This window comes from Phyllopteryx taeniolatus, chromosome 17 (assembly GCF_024500385.1).
Source record: "Phyllopteryx taeniolatus isolate TA_2022b chromosome 17, UOR_Ptae_1.2, whole genome shotgun sequence".
NCBI classification, from domain to species: domain Eukaryota; kingdom Metazoa; phylum Chordata; class Actinopteri; order Syngnathiformes; family Syngnathidae; genus Phyllopteryx; species Phyllopteryx taeniolatus.
Window position 1 is genome coordinate 22192774 of NC_084518.1, and position 16963 is coordinate 22209736.

At 45.7% G+C, this 16963-nt stretch overlaps 3 protein-coding genes across 5 annotated transcripts; all 3 read right to left on the minus strand.

Moving 5' to 3' along the window:
- Positions 1-398: 398 nt before the first annotated feature.
- On the minus strand, positions 399-3011 carry rom1a (retinal outer segment membrane protein 1a). 2 transcript variants are annotated; one of them, XM_061751776.1, is made up of 5 exons: positions 2824-3011; positions 2372-2605; positions 1437-1867; positions 1106-1352; positions 399-1016 (listed from the first exon to the last, which is right to left on the minus strand). In XM_061751776.1, exons 2-5 carry the CDS (start codon positions 2519-2521, stop codon positions 801-803), a joined length of 1044 nt encoding a protein of 347 aa, XP_061607760.1. In that variant the 5' UTR covers positions 2522-2605; positions 2824-3011; the 3' UTR covers positions 399-800. The 2 variants fall into 2 exon arrangements, with proteins under 2 accessions (XP_061607760.1, XP_061607761.1); XM_061751777.1 differs by lacking the exon at positions 2824-3011 and having other exon boundaries at positions 2355-2492.
- A 715-nt stretch (positions 3012-3726) lies between these two features.
- On the minus strand, positions 3727-10773 carry si:dkey-273o13.3 (filaggrin-2). Its single transcript, XM_061751771.1, has 8 exons — positions 9556-10773; positions 9007-9195; positions 6602-8924; positions 6297-6325; positions 6030-6188; positions 5864-5930; positions 5679-5783; positions 3727-5215 (listed from the first exon to the last, which is right to left on the minus strand). The coding sequence occupies exons 2-8, from the start codon at positions 9132-9134 to the stop codon at positions 4409-4411; spliced, it is 3618 nt and encodes a 1205-aa protein (XP_061607755.1). The 5' UTR covers positions 9135-9195; positions 9556-10773; the 3' UTR covers positions 3727-4408.
- A 152-nt stretch (positions 10774-10925) lies between these two features.
- Positions 10926-14538, minus strand: zfpl1 (zinc finger protein-like 1). Of its 2 annotated transcripts, none has more exons than XM_061751779.1 (8): positions 14376-14538; positions 13692-13841; positions 13495-13606; positions 13082-13275; positions 12266-12344; positions 11953-12147; positions 11696-11813; positions 10926-11614 (listed from the first exon to the last, which is right to left on the minus strand). In XM_061751779.1, the coding sequence occupies exons 2-8, from the start codon at positions 13791-13793 to the stop codon at positions 11428-11430; spliced, it is 987 nt and encodes a 328-aa protein (XP_061607763.1). In that variant the 5' UTR covers positions 13794-13841; positions 14376-14538; the 3' UTR covers positions 10926-11427. The 2 variants fall into 2 exon arrangements, with proteins under 2 accessions (XP_061607763.1, XP_061607762.1); XM_061751778.1 differs by having other exon boundaries at positions 13692-13799; positions 14376-14537.
- Positions 14539-16963: the final 2425 nt, after the last annotated feature.

Consider the following 16963-nt stretch of genomic DNA (forward strand, 5'->3'; position numbering starts at 1 on the left):
TACATAGTAGTACCTTCCAATTTGTATTATTGAGCCCTTCTGTTATGTAATATCCTTGTGATACTCTACTTTCCCTCATAAAAATACTAATGATTGATTTTGTAATGATCAATATCAACCCCAGCGCAATGGCACATAAGTGTGGGAAATGAACCAATTTCATTTGTCTGAAAATCGTTTATTTACAACAAGAATGTATCTATCTTTGTCAATCACCTGTGCCAGCGACATATGGTGACAGGCAGAACAATGGAATGCTCTTCTACTAGAGGGCAACAATTCACCTGTATATCCACTTTTGGGACATTAGAGGCATTCGATTTTTCCCAGTGTCAAATATGTGCCAAGGAAACAGTATTAGAGGGAGAGAGACAAAAGCCACAATCAAATGCTCCAAATCAACTATAGTGGTATCTGTTTATTCGAATGCAAAGAAATACTAACAAATAGGCATGTTGTTAATAATCGAAGAACCTTGACAAGACACATTCTTGCATATGATGCGCGTTGAGATGTTTTGAGCCGATTCTTCTTGTGTCAAATCATGTAATCGGCAAAAACCATGCGTGTCGTTTGTCTCCTGCTCGAAGGTTCGCATTCCATCGAGAACACGGATTCAGTCTATAAAATTGGAATAGGAACGTGCACGAATTGGGTATAGCGGATATTTAGTTTGATGGTCCTCTGTAAATGCACATTTTAAGCCCAAAAGACATTTGAACAACAACATCGGAATTCGGATTTGAACCATTTTCCCTCCCTTTGTAAAAAGTATATACATAGGTGTACAACCCTGACGTTTAGGTGGAAGCTGGGGCTGCTGCGTCTGCAGGCGTGCCCTCTTGCACCTGGTTTTTAAGCAGCAGGAACTTGAGAACTGGGTCAAAGTACTCCATGAAGGTGTCCTTCACTCCTTTCTCCAACAAGTATCCTTCTGTCTCAATCTCTGTGTTCTCCTTCCCTGCCACTGCCTCCATGGAGGTCTGCAGGAAGCGCAAACTCACCAGCACGGAACCCTAGGGAACGCGGGAATGGAAACGTTCAAGCTTTTTTGTGCATGTCCGCCAACTCTGCACGTTGACATTGCAAAAGGCCTCTCTCATACCTGCAAGAGGAAGACCGACAGCACTCCAGCCCCGATGGTGTTCATCAGGCCCGTGTAGTAGTTGACCAGGGCCTCCCTGCAGCCCCGCAGGTAGATGTTGAGCTCCTCGGTCTCGTACTCATAATTATAATGAGCTGAATTGTTGGTGAGGTGATACTGGATGCACGGTCGTGGAGAACTGGGATTACAGCAACTGAACGGGACGCCGTCTACCAAGTATCGTCCATCCACATTGCTCTTGACGCGGCTGGAGAAACAAATGATAATATGTGATGATGTACGACCATCCATTCCACCCATTTTGACAAGCCAAGCGTCACACGCAACTTACACTTTCACTTCCTTGGAGTTGAAGTCAAGGTAGCGATTGCTGATCCACTGGACCTCAAACCAGTCCCGGTGGTCATTGTTCCCACAACACCGAAACTCCATCTGCAAGCGATCGATGTTCTGCTTCTGGAAGCAGCGTCCCGGGGTGTCTGTGTCTTTATAGAAGCGGATGCCGTTCCTGAGGCCGACCTTCAGAGAAGACTCCAGACTGCCCTTCATCGCATAGCTCATGACGACCGCCAGCAGCATGAGGACAGTGAAGAAAGACGAGACGGCAAAGTAGGGCTTCAAAAAGGTCTTCCAGCGAGGAAATCGGCCAGCGTCCAGGGCATCCTGACAGATCTTCGACGCAAAGTAGTTGATGCCCAGTGAGGCCAGACCGACTATCATGAGGGTGTTGGGAACGATATGTATGTCTGCATTATCCATTACCTGTATGAGAGTCACAGAAAATGTCATGAACATAAATTCCATATGTTACCATAACCGTCATACTCCATTTTACAAGACCGTGAATGTTACATGGATCTCTGCCAATGTGTATGACATGCACAGAATGGCTCCCATACATTTTGATTGCAATTCAAATGTATCAATGACGGAAAACGTGTTAAGCGTTAGCCGTGGGCATTCGTGCGATTAAGACGATCGGGATTGGTTTTTCCGAATAATGACTCTGGATTAAACGTGGCTCACTGGAGGGCTCCACATTTCAAGGGCAAGTATTTCATTTGGATTTTTGGCACCGTTCCTATGTCAAGTCAAACGTTTATCGCAGTCTGGAAAATTCTGACTTGCCAAGTCGAGATAACATTCTTTGCAAACAGGGTAACTGTATACTTCGAACATGTTTTTGTGTTTGAGACACGGTTTATGGTTTCAGTGGCAATTCCAAAACGTCTAATGGTGTAACTCGTACACAATCAAAGTGTGCACCTCTGCCCTCCTGCGGAGTTCTGTCTTGAGGATGCACCCGAGAGTGAAGGTGATGGCCCCGGCGACCGTGGCGCACCAGGAGAGGAGCCACAGTCCCTGGGCGAGCTTAACCCTTTTCTGGAAGGGGAACTTCATCTTCATCACCACCATGCTTGCAGCGAGGGGCTCTGAGTCTTAACGGGGGAGTAGGGGGAGGAGAACGGCGACAGCACGGAGGGACGAGGCTGCTCTTGTCTGAGAGGAGGAAAAAGTCACAAGCAGGAGAAAATTGAGATCATTAAAAAAAACAACAACAGCCATACACATGTGTGGAAGAACGAAGTAAGATCAACCAGGTACAAAAATACCCAAGACATTTCTGTGAAATACTTGGGGCGCAGAGTTCTAAAGGGATACATCGAGAATCCTAATAACAAACACATGACAATGATGATTTACGCAACAAGGTTCACCTTAATTTGTCTCCCCAAAAAGTGCCGAAAAAAGGTCCACAAACAACCACCGACCGCCCAGCGTGCCACACAGTGGATTTGGCAAACCTGAACGCTGGGAGCGATTTACCGCTAATGCCTGCCTATCCTATTAAACCGCTCAGGGAATCCGGGCCATTGTCTGCTCAGCATCCATCGTACTCACACGGAGGGAGGACAAAGACGACAAAGTGGATTGGAGAAAAGCAGCAGAGTGACGGCTACTGTAAGCCATTAAGTGACAAAAGCTAAACGCGCGCTGTACGCAGACTGCAGTCTTCCAAAGGCCAAAAGAACCAGAAACTGTACAGTGAGTGAAAGATAGATACGACACGTCTACGCTGTAAGCCGGTGATTTCAGCGGCCAATCAGCACAGAAAGCTAAGGACGAGAACCAAAGTATAATATATCGGTCAGAATAGCCAAAGAAACCAAACGCCATTTCCCTCCACTCTACGAATGGGATTTACAATGGCGATTGAATTCATCTTGCAACTGTACCGTATATTAGTTCTAATCACCTCCCATTATAATTATACATCCCAAAATACCCTAAGGCTAAAGTATCAAGTGCGTTCTGCCGTCAAGCTCGAGCAATGGCAAGAGCCTGCCTCTTTGAAATCTACAATGTTGGAAAACCAAACTGTTGCTATCTTCAGACTTCATATGAACCACATTTCAAATTCCATTCATTATCAATACATCCAGTACATCCAGTGCAGGGTCAGGGAGCGGAGTCTATCTCAGCTGACACCGGGGGGGTCACCAATCAATCATAGTCGTGAATTTGGAATCTGCAGCTGTTCAAGCTTCACAATGGATGGATGGATGAAATTTGCCACACCAAAAAAAAAAAGCCACATCTCTTGTCCATCACAATTGAAGTCAATGTTTAATAGTGTCTTTATTTGTGGTATTAGTTGCATGGCCTTATGTGGCTAATCTTTTGCGTAATTCTCCTGTTAGGTTAGCTGTTGTTATTATTACATACAATGTTTGTACAGGAAAAAGGTGACTGTTTTCATTTATTCAGATTATGTACAAAAACACAACATACACAATAGACAACTGCTCATTCACAACTCTGTCACTTATGATCACGCTTCCAAATTCCACCAAATATGGCCATCTTATTTTCATTTAAACAATGTTTGACTGCTTTTGGAAGGAAGTATTTACAAGTAAAAAGGTCTTTAGGGCATTCTCGGATTTTGCTGAAAATTCTAATGTAAGGAGTAGATTTCTCTTCACATATACACTCATTAGACATTCAAAAAGACACAAAAAAGCAGATTCAAAAGCAAATACATTCATACTTTAAATTCAACTGATGGAATCAGGAAGGAAACAATCTAGTAAAGTAATGCAGAGGAAGTAGCATGTATACCATAGCAGGACGCGTCTCTTGGATCTGTCAAGGAACCTGATCAAACGATATTTTGCAGCAGTGCAAAACTACACCTTGAATAAATCCACAAATAGTACAAATAGCTCTAACGGCGTCAGTACAAACTTATTTGCCCCCCCGTGCCGGGTTAAGTCCAGGCCGCACCGTGTGAACATCGGATCACAGTTGCGTTTGCTCCCCACCCAGCACCTCCTCCGCAATCCCCCGCGTCCAGCCGTGCAGTTCGGACCTGCGCCGACACGGGCCCTCGCCGGGCTGCGGCTCGCGCGGGAACCGGTTGAGCATCTGTTCCACCGACTGCAGGCTGCAGGGAGCGCTATCGGCCTCTGATGCCCTCCCATCCCCGTTGTTGTTCATTCGCCAACCGTGAACGATCTCATTATCGAAATCATCGATAGCTTCATCCCCAGGGCGGCGGAGGTCCATGACGGCCTCCGTGCCTCTGAGCTCCTTGGGCAATTGATGGCACGCGAGCGGGATTTCCTCCAGGCTCGCCGACCTGATCAGTACGGTAGAGCCGAGATTCGGACTAGCGGTGATCCTAAATGTGCTCTCACCCGTCATACCTGAGGGGCAAGCGTCGCCTGGCGGGGCAGGTAAAATCTCATTGTGGATGGTGAAGTGGAGATGCGGTATCTGCAGGGGTCGAGGAGATGGAAGGCGGACGACCTCCTCGCCTCCTGACTCGCTGTCTTTGTCCGTGTCTCCTTCCCCGGGCATCCATGCTTGACTTCTGTTCGAGCCTGTCAGAATGAATCGTGGGATCTCGTCCCCCGTTTCTGACCAGTCAGACTCCTCCTCCTCTGGAACGGACCCCAGACATTGTTCCTGCCCTGCTGCTTTGACCTTTTCATAGTTTTGGCTGTCCATGAACTGGATGGGGGGAGGGGCTATGGGGAGCAGAACCTGATTGATGGCCTCATCGAGATGCAAACGGTCGTAGGGTGTGTTCAGCGCAGATTTGACCTGAGCAAGAGATTAAGCAGGAAAATGAATCCGATGTTTGAGTACGGAGGAAACATTTGGACGCCTCTACAATCTGATGACTTGCGATACAAGAGCCGTTTTCAAATTCTGCCTTTACAAAGACGACAAACGCTCCGTTGTGATTGACATTGGGGAGTAATTCAGGTTTATTAGGGTGACTGCAGTTGGTCGTAGCGCCAAGCACACAGAGAGTTTAAAAAGCCAAACCGAATAGGTTTGGCTTTTAACCTCTCGCTATCACACGGTTATCGCTGCAAGCTTCGACCGCAATAATATGGCGAGACTTTTTTGCAGCCAGCCTGGCTCGAGTCAGTGACTGCAGTGAGTGACACTCAAAGATAGCTCTTGCAGTAGTTCTCATTGTTATGTTGTTTCTTTTGTGTGCACCGAAAGTCTTGAAAGCAGACGTTGCCTACTTGTGACTTGGAAATAACGGTCTTACATTGAATGTGCCCACACTGTCGGCAAATTTTGCAGCAGCCAGTTGTTCCGTCAATCCCGAAATACGTCGGCTCAACCTCTCGCGCTCGCCCTCCATGCTCCGAGTCTGTCAAACAGGAAGTGTACAGTAGATGAAATGTCACATTCAGCATTTCTGACAAAATCACAAAAGTTTGGGGACTTTACCACAGAGTTCAGTTTTTGCTCCAGTAGGCTATTTGTTTGTTGTGTGGATGAACAGTTCTCGTGGAGTCTAAGAACGAAACCAAAGGACACAGAGATATCTCATTGACGCAAAACGCATCAAGCAGTACAGACAGCGGCCATTTTCACGTAGGTTTACGTTGTTTACATTTGAAAACTCTCCATGAGGTTGCTCAGTTCCTCACGGGTCCTCTGGAGCTCCTCTTCCAGAATCTTCTGGCTACTTAAAAATTCTCCCAAAAATTCCATATTGACCGCTGACTTGGCGAAACTCTGCTGCAGACTTTCATTCTCTTCCTGTAGGACCCTACAAGGGAGATGAGACACACATTTGTATTTGTATTTGAACCGCGTTTGCTTGCGTGCTTGTCCAAATGGTAACAGGGAGACATCGAGCTCCTTTGACCGTACTTACGTGATCGTATCCATTTCGTGTGTTGGTTCCTGTATTGAGGAGAACAAGAAGGTATAGACTCAGACATGGAGTTGGACGTTTCAAGATGGAGTTCAAAATGAGGCATAATAAGGTTGGGGAAAACACTCTCGAATACTTTTTTTTTTGCGATTAGACCGTAGCAAAGGGAACGTCACGAACGAGTGACGTAACAGGGAACTCGATAAAGTACGGAAATAAAATGGAAACCCTCGCCAATTGGAAACTTTTGTAACATTTGAGTTGTAGAGCGCGGTTCCTTGTGTAATACGATGTTGATGGCGTACTTGCGGTATCGAAGGGCCGGTGAAGTCTGTTTGCCCCTCATCTCGGCCGGTGATCTTTCTTGTCGAGTCCGGCTTGCAGGGAAGAACTCCGCTCTTGTTCTGCTGCGGCGGCAGACCGCCAGCAGACCGTCTAACAACGGGATCGTGCTTTTCCTCAAGTTCGGGCTCATTTTTGGAGAGGTGTCGGTTTTGATGTGGTTCAGGATGACTCGGATCCCCGTGCTGGATTTGATGGACGCGGCGATGGTGGCCTTCGTGCTGGTGATGACCGTTTGGACTTTTGTGGTCTCCGTGGTGATGCTGACGGTGAGAACCGGTCTGATCTCTGTGGTGGTGTTGGCCATTTGGATTGTGAGGCTCTCCGTGCTGCTGCCCTGCATTTTGACTTTCTCCATGACTGTGACGATGCAAATTACTGTGGAGATCCTCATGGTTTGGACTGTGCTGGTCTCCAGGACGATGGGGACGGGTTGGACTACGACGAGCTCCGCGGCGCTGTTCTCGATAGGAACTCTGGCTCTCGTCACCGTCAGGTCGATGTACATCGTCGGGGTCGTCTCCATGGTGATGTTGAGGGTTTGGACTGGGGCGGTGTCCCTGCTGATTCTGGTGACTGGACCTGTGATGGTCTCCGTGGCGATGGAGCTCAAACTCAGCAGGTCTGGCTCTCTGCTGAGGGCGGGGGCTTCCGTCTCCATGGACTCCCTGGTGCTGCTGATGGATCCCACTGTGGCGATCTCCATGCTGACGATTATGAGGATCGCCACGGTGATGTTGGTCCTTTAAACTGTGATGCTGAGAAAGGCCATGGTGGTCTCCATGGTGATGTTTTGAGTAGGGCGTATTGGTGTGCTCACAGCTTTGGGTTTTATTCCCACGATGCGGTGTGGTTGGCCGCTTTGGATTTAAATGATGGGGAATTGAATGGTCTTCGTGGTGCTGTGATGTGCCATTGTGAATCTGATGATGAGGGAGAGTTCTGCTGTGGCGCTCTTCACGGTGATACGTTGTACAAGGAGGATCTCCGTGGCGAGGAACATGACCACGGTTGTGGTATCCATGGGGATAATGGAAATGACGGTCACCGTGCCGGTGAATAGCCGGGTCACGGTAGTCGGTGCGACGGGGATGAGTTGAAGGGCTGTAGCGCTCTCCACCGTGGTTGCGAGGAGAACGTTTGGTGCGGTAAAAGCTGGAAGTGTCCCGATCTCCGTGGTCAGGATAGAAGACAGGACTGTGGCATCTGCGACGACGCTGAGGACTCCTGTTGCGGGGGTGTCTGTGATAACTCGGGCTGCGGGGGACGCTACGGTGATGACACCGACGAATATGATCTCCTTGATTCCGACGACGGCGCCGCTTACAAGAGGGTGAACGGGAGCAATCGTGAGAAGTGGGAGACCGCGACGGATGTCTTTCCGAACAGCTTATATCAGTGCAGCTCCTGGGCCTGTGTTGCATGCGATCGGTCGAGTCCGGAGAGCGGCGATCACGATGGCGGTGGAACGATTTCGACTTGGAAAGCGAAGCGTGAGAATACTTGCCGGACTTCACCGAGTCGGCGCTGACGGGCCGACTCCTCTGCTGTCCCGTGTTGCTCTCGGACTTCCTGGATCTAATCCCGGCGGGCTCCGCGCTGCTGGTTTTCTGAGCGTCTGTGACCCCCAGAGTGCTAAGTCTCATCGGGCTCAGCACTTGTCGTGTGATCTCATTAAGGAAAGCAGAGAACTTCATTTTTTCCTTCATTAAATTCTTTCGGACCTGTTTTTTTTGGTTCTCCTCTTCTTCCTCGTTTGCGTGCCCCTCTCTTTCTGTGGGGCGAGCGAGGGCCTCCATCGATTTGGATTTGCGGAAACTTGCGCTATTTTGAGTCTGCTCGGCGCCTTGCTGGGAGCCGCTGCGAGCGGACTTGCCTTTGGCTTGTTTCTGCTTGCCTACATGAGCTCTATCGGCGACCAAAGGTGCGGTGTCGTCTTCTTCTTCTTCGACGAACCCGTCCTTCCCAGAAATGTTCGTCCAAGACTGGGAATGCTGAGGCCTCCTGAGGAGAAATCTATCCAACGTTTCAGTACTACTCTCGGATGACAGACTAGAGGAAGATGCTGAAGTGGTGGAAGAGTTGGACGATGAAGAACACGAAGCAGAGGAGGCGGTTGTTGATGAAGAGGAGAAAGTGGATGAAGAGGAACCATATGAAGAAGTGAAAGAAGTTACAGAAGGCGAGAGCCGGCCACGCCTTTGCTTGCAGCGATAACGATGAGAGCGATGTTGCTGATGAGGGAGGCCGTCACTGAGCAAGCTGTCCTCCGCTGTCGAATGGGCGCTATTTCAAAAACAGAGCACAGGGTGTTGACACAAAAGTAAACAAATGGCATCAACGTATCTACTTGCAAATTCAAACTCACTCTTGGCTGCCATCTTCATCTGACCGATGGAACGTCAGTTGCTGATGATGTGGTTGGTGATGGTGCTTCATTTCTTGAGATTCGGCAGCTGTTTTTTTGTTCTTGACTTTTTCTTGCTGGTCACACATTTCTGATTTTTTTTATTTTCAAATCTTCTGTTGGCCTGATAAGAATGGCTGAAATACGTGTCTGTTAGGTGGAAGACATTTCCGAAAATAGGAACATTTTACAACTATAAATATTAAATTGAAAAAAATCTATTTGTTGCTCTCCACACATTTTGCTATACAATTAACTAAAGTATATTTGCTGCACCAAATTGTGGGAAAACATGAGAAAGGTTTTTGTAAATACTATAGCACCCTTTGCAATAATACCAGCAGCGTCACCAACTTGCATTTAAATAACTTACATTTGTTGGAGTTGAATTAACTTGTTTGAATTTACGATCATAAAGCAGCCACAGTTACGAATTGATGGACTTTTTAAAAATTGGTAATACTTGTATTCATTCATCTACTATATCACACAGCTGGTATGTTCACTTACGGTCGGTCTAAAAGCAGTCAGCCGCCAGGATGAAGGAGAAAAAGATGTTTACTGATGCTTTGTCCCAGAAGCAAAATGACATTGTGTGTGTGATGCCCTTTCTAATTGAACAGTGAAGCGCGTGTGTGACACACACACACACACACACACACGATTCAATAGACTCCAGTGTCACCCAATGACAGAGAGGTCAGGTACGTTAGTTGTACGCTCATGAGAAATGCTCTGGTTGATGAGAGACATAAGAAATACAGAATATATCATCATTGAGATCAGTGTTCGGATGTCAACATTATTTTTCACCAGTTCCTAGCATCATGGGAGAAGAGAGGAATAAACAGTACAAACAGCAATGCTTATGCATGCGGCAACATATTGATCAGGATGTCCCTATTATGTCAGTGCAATGGGCAAGCTAACACTCAAAGTTAGTGAGAAATGCATTGAACTCCAATAAAATGACAATCCAACAATAACACGTTCCATTAATTAAAGCTGGAATGTTGAGGGAAAAGAGAAGGCAATCAACCACAGCTTTGAGGTGGACATAACACACATGACTTCTTAGTAACTCGGCATAAAGTATATTAATAACCACCGCCACTGGCACCTTCCCTGCATCAATGGAATATGGCTCAGATCCACTGGATATCAATGTGAAACGCTCCAGTGACTGTTTGGCAAACGCAATGGAAAATTGGAACGCATGCACCGCAAACGTGATGGACTTGTGAATATTCCAAACTGGCCTCGCGTGGGGACGTCCACAGAGATTCCACAACTGCATGAGCCAACGCTTCATATTATCAAATGCACAGCACACACAAGGAACTGTTAGGATTAAAGGACAGACTTGCACGAGTAATATACAATACATGCTTCTCTTTGTGCTTTGCGCAGGATTTGTCAAAATTGCTGAAAACGGTTTGACCTTCAGAGAGGAAAAAAAAAAAAAAAGGTTCCAAAGAGGATCCATTTTATGGTTTCAAAATGCAAAACATTACAAAATGCTGGCATTTGAACACTGCTGTATAGACTTTTTTTTTTTTTTTTTTAACCCACAGAAGCAGTGAAGGAGAGATTTAAATCAGCCTGACCTGACACACTACTGTTAAGTTCAATAACTTTCCCCAGAGGACATAATTAAGCTCTGGATGCAACACAGATTGGAGCTGTGAAAATTATTTGAGTGCTACTTTTACCACAGCGAGGCAATCTATGCCAGTTTTAGCCTCCTGATCTTGATTGCCCAAATATATGGAGAAAATATTGAATGCAATTAACCATGTACATATCAGTACAGGCTGTATTAAGAAGAGCTTTTAGAGTAATGTTGCTCTTTTTGGATAAATGAAAAAGCACCACAATGATGAAAGTCTGCATTCTTCCCATTTAATGGATAATCAAAAAAAGAACCCCAAAAAAGCAAAAAGATGTAAATAGATGATCTAAAAGCACTCAATTTCCAAAAAAAACAAAAAAAAACACAGACACGCACAAAGTGTTAATAATCAGGTGTTTGAGTCCAGTTTTGATGCACTGCACTTATACAATTAACATGGAAGTTTTTTTTTCATAATTATACACATCAGAGAGAAGGTTTCAACAATATGGACTTTTAAATGTTTATGTATGAGTCAGTCTACTGCTAAATATAAATATTGCCCCCATTAGGCCTATTCACCTGACTACAGCTTCGCTGGTCCTTAATGGGAAGAAGAACTCGTTTGTGATGTGAAAGAGCATTAAGGGATCGCCTCCAATTGTCAGTTCACGCCCGATGAGCAAATGGCTCCCTCTGCTGGCCAAGTCGTGTACTACAGTCCCATCATCCTTTTTCTACACGATACAGTGTGAATGCTGTGCCTGATTTCAGTTCTTACCGACGCGGATGTGTGGGTTTAGAAGCGGGTCTAAATTTGGGTCTGAACTAGCGGAGGCACGTCCAAGTTTAGCCATGATGATAATCAAAGTAAAGAATCCCAGCACTCCAACCAAAAGCAGCATGAAGACCCGCTGTTTCCAGGACAGAGACGCCCGCTTTGTGCCTGTGCGGTTCCTGAAAGAAAATCAACCAAGGGGTCATTATAGGGGTCATCAGTTTTAATCAAGCGATGACAGAGAATCTCATAATACTAACTTGAGAATTTGAGCAAACCAGCCCAACGCTGGTCGTCGTCTGTATTTATCATCGTCAAAGTCCATCTGTGTGACAAAGCTGTTGTCGCGTGTGTCATAGATCTTTCTGGGGGATGATCCTGAACAATAATATTTTACGTTATAAACAAATTAACATCCTAGGATCTTAAAGCTAAAAACATAAGCTCCTTGGTGGAGATAAGGCTCAGGCAAAACGGAAAGGGCGCCAGAATGTCAGAGGGCTCGGTTTCTCTTTACCTGTGTGAATCGTAACGGTGTCGCATTCAGTAGCCTCTGGAAAGTTGACGACCGAGTGATCTTGTATATTTGACTCTCCATTCTTATGAGGAAGCCCGACGTTGTCCTCCGCTGGGGATGAAACGGTGTTTGGCGTTTGGCTGAGGCTGGCATTGTACGCGTGGTGGCTGTGGTAAATGTGACTTTGGTCTTGTGCTGTAACACCACAGAAAGCGAGAGCGGGCACAATCTGTGGACCTTGGCTCAACCACAGGATTAAAACCGCAAACACAATCACGCAGACATATAAAGAGGAGCAAACATGTAGACTCACCATCAAATGATGACCAGTCAGTGTAATCTGTAACATCATTAGCTGTGGCCTCCTGACAGACGTCGACCGGCCCATCAATCTGGAGGTCAGAAATCTTGTTTAATGGAAAATACAGTCGACACTCTATGGACGCATCGTGAGGCGCACAGAGAGGTATGACTAGAACAAGATGGTTTTCAGCAATACCAGAGTAAACAGAACAGGCAAACTCCTGAGACAAGATTCAAACCCACAACCTGGAAACTCGATAAACTCAGACGTGCTAAACAAACATCTGAAATCGTACTGAAACTCTTTCTAATATGTGGTGTAGTGCGAAATGCGATGCAGAACATTTGTACATCGCAGCAAAGTACTAAATGATCTACTCATTTCATACAGTTTCAGTTTATCAGTTCATTTTTGAAAGGGGACAATGCAATTTCATAACACACATGAAGCACACATGGTTAAAAAGGCTCGTTTTCATCTGTAGTCCCCTGGCCATGATGTCAAAAAGCAGTCAAATACATCTACAAGACAATATTATACAGGATACATCATCAAAGATTTACTATACTATTAAGAGAGAATAAAACCACAAATCCTTTGATCATAACAAAAAAAAAAACATCATAACATACTTGTCTTTTAGTGTTGGGCAGCTATAGGTGTTAACTAGCCACATTTTCAGTGTTTTTGTGAAGGCCTTGCATGTTGAGCGTTCAGTGAGTTTTACTATTGCCGTATAGGACCTCATTAGAAAGAGTGCCTTGTGAGTGTACATTTTCATCTAACGCAAATGTTTGGATTTTGGATGAATGTACAGGTCCTTACCAGCGGCAAACCTAAACCCGCTCGAGCCCAGTTAACAGATGACAGCTGCTCTTTAAGCACATCGGCCACCGGGCTGGCCAGGTTGGGTGGGGGGAACACCGGACCCTGACAGCTGGGGCACTGGTAGCCCGCCGGAGCCGTATGCAGGGGCAGCCGGGAAGCCGAGTCGTTGAGACAGGACCAGTGAAAAACGTCTGCAAAATCAAAGTAACAGCGACTCAATGCTATTCAAACACTCAATTTATGAGGAACATGACAACGTTTATCATGTGTGAGCATAATACAACGGTAACTGTTCCATATGAAGGAGTAATAGCAGATTTCAATGCCGCGGTACTTTCTCTCTCTCACCCGTCCGTCCGTCTCAAGAGGTCTGACGGGCTTATGTAGAACGAAGAGGACCGAAATCTCACCGTAGCAGATGAGTCTGACGGTGTCTTCAGCAATCAGCTGATTGTTGCACAGAGGACAGTTTGGGTTATAATCGCTGTCCTGAAGCCATTGCAGATACGATTGTACAATGCACTGAAAGGAGCGCAGGCAAAACTCAGGATTTCACAGTCAACATAGCTCAAGATATATGCATTGATGCACAAGGTCTCCCACTGACCTTGTTGTGGTTGGAGACGAGGCAATGCTCGCACACATTTACACGATGCTCAAAGCAGAATAAATTGGTCACCTTTCTCTTTGGACACTTGCAGAGACCCATAGCCTCCTGTGTCGAAAACACAAACAACTCCAGTTTTGTTCCTTTTCACTGAACAAACATACATACATACATTGAACGTTGTACACAAATGACAACCAATACTGGAACTGTACTCAAAACTCCATTGATCTTTCTCATTCTTATTCTTATTTGATTGACACTGTCAGACAATGTGTTTATTATGGTGGTAGTCCACGATCTAACTTTAACCTTCTTTCATCTTTTTACTCTTTTAGGCAGTGCTTTTCTCATTTTACGTCGATCAAACTAAATACACTCAAAGAGTAAATACGATACATTATCCGCCTTACCGACTTTCAAACTTTATTCGCCTTCATTTGGGCGGACGAGCCGTGCGTAGGTGATCAAACACCGGCTACAAACGAAGACAACATTAACATGACTTACGTCTTTGCCAGCGTTCACTTTCGTTAGTTTTAACACGCATCCAACGTGACCAAACGTCACATTTGCAGGCATTGGCTCGTCAGACAGGCTAAGCTTTCTCATGCTAAGTACGCTCGCTATTAGAGCCTCAAAAAAATACAAATAAATAATCATAATCCAAAACGCAAACATTACCTGTGAGAACGACTTTAAACAAGTCCAGGTGGCTTGAGGGAATGTTGTAAGGATGACATTCACCCTGTTCGATGAGGAGATTTCAACGAAGGGACGATGCGTGAGGGATGTGTCATGAGTTAACTTGAGTGTGGCTGCCGCCGTCTTCCTGCTTCTGTTTTTGTGCCACGTAGCTTCCGCTTTGCAGCGGCCGCTTCTCGTCTCTCGTCGCGTAACAACCGACGGGCGCCACCTATTGACGTGGAGTACACAGTGCGTCAAAACGCCCAAAGGAAAAAGTCGAGAGCGCAGTTTCTGCAGCGTGAATGCTGATCTGATGAGCTGAAGCGCCACTGAAATGCTGTGAAATTAGTTGAAGTGTTGAAATGTAGAACGTGAAGTTTTGATTATTATGCTACTTCCTAAACTCTATTACACAACATAAAAACAAACAATGCACGGATGCAAAATAACATCTGTGTGCAGCCATTCGCGATAAAGAGTACAGTAACGTGATCATGCAGTGTCGTCTAATTGCATTTCGGGGGTTCCGCCAGCAGATGGCGTACACACTTGTTCCCCAGCATGAGAAGGGCCTGGACAAAGGAGACGCATCCTGCTTTTATCCTTCGCACACGCAAAGAGATTTCTTTTAGCCAAAAAAAAAAACATCTTGTCATCACAAATATTGGTTCAGGAGTTTCTGTGTTGACGTTTCTACCTTTTGAAATATGCGATCAGTTGATTTCAGGTCGAATAATCATTCATGGTCATTCATCCACGGACCTCATGTAGGGAAGTAAATGAGGTTGAAGAACCAACTGTACTGGAACGTTTCATCTTATGGTCATCTGAGCACCGAAATGATTTGATCTTTGCGAAACGTGTATGTTCATTTAAACCGACGCTATTGTGTTAATGAGCAACATTTCTAGTCACTCCAGAGACCTGCGTCTGCCAAATGTCATAAATGTAAATGCAAATGAGGGGAATGAGATAGTAAAGGATTGTAAGTATAGGAAATGATGGCCATAAAAACACTGGCCATCCCTGATAGACACCTAGGGTGTTGTAATAATTCAAAGCTGCTGCTCTAAAGGGCAGGGACAATCACAGCTTGGACAATGACAGCCATTATAAATCCAAATCTTTGTTTCTGAATTACACTGAGAGTATGCCTTGTCACACGTAGACACATGCTTTTAAAATTCTTTAAAAGCAATTCTTCGTGACCGCCCAAGTGCACACACAAGCGATGTTCATCGGATTATTATTTTCGGATTTCACCTGCACTAGAAAACCATCCATAGCAATTCAAATGTTGATTTGTATTTATGTTTGTAATTGAGGCCAAATGAGCATGAATTTGAAGTGTTGTCAAGGAGGACACATGAACCAGTGGCACACGCAAAGGGCATCTGCAAAGCACTCGCACTCGCACTATCAGATGGAAGGCAAAAGTGAAGACAAATGAGCCCCGCGGCTGCGGCGGCTGGCAGTGAAGCAGCCATCAGAGAGGTTGCCGGGTTAGGCCGGGGGGGACGACGACGCTGACTGATCGGTCTGGCCAATATCGATCAGCTATCGGCTCCATCTGCGAGCTTCAGAAATCCAAAGTGGCGTTGACAATAATAATAATCGAAAAAAATTGCCATATTGATGGATAAAAACTGTTGTGTTTGTTTGGTTTAAAATACTCACCTGGGTGTAATCATCTCCATGAACTATGTCAGTTTTCACACCCGGAAGCTGCAGCAGAACCTTTGTTCTCAAGAGGGCAAGACAGAAGACAACATTGTCACAGAACTATAAATATTGTTTCCACTTAGGTTTGGGAATCTTTCTGAGGTCTTTTTATTTTTTACTCCCTGCTTTCAACATTCTCTGGAACTGTAAAACAACGTCAAGACTCATGATCACAAGTCTGCTTTGAGTGCCCCGCTGCTGTTCGGCTGATCAGAAGACGGAGTGTAGCGCGCCCATGCGAGCTGCGCCATCCCACCTCTCGTCTTGCATGCATGGCATACAATTATAAAATATGATTCTTGGTGTTTGTACTTGGGTAACAAGAGCCATTGTTTTGCTGAAATAAGCAGGGGCGTCCATGAAAAAGACGTTGCTTGGATGGCAGCATATGTTTCTCCAAAACCTGTTTGTACCTTTCAGCATGAATGGTGCCTTCACAGATGTGTAAGTTACCCACGCCATTGGCACTAACACAGCCCCATACCACCACAGATGCCGGCTTTTGAACTTTGCGCCCATAACAGTCCGGATGGTTCTTTTCCTCTTTGGCCCGGAGGACACGACGTCCACAATTTCCCAAAACAATTTCAAATGTAAACTCGTCGGACCACAGAAGACATTTCCACCTTGCATCGGTCCATCTTAGATGAGCCCGTCGGGCCCAGAGAAGCCGGCGGCGTTTCTGGGTGTTGTTGCTAAATGGCTTCTGCTTTGCATAGTAGAGTTTCAAGTTGCACTTACGGATGAAGCGCCGAACTGTATTTACTGACACGGGTTTTCTGAAGTGTTCCTGAGCCCATGCGGTGATATGCTTTCCACATCGATGTCAGTTTTTGATGCCGTGCCGCCTGAGGGATCGAAGG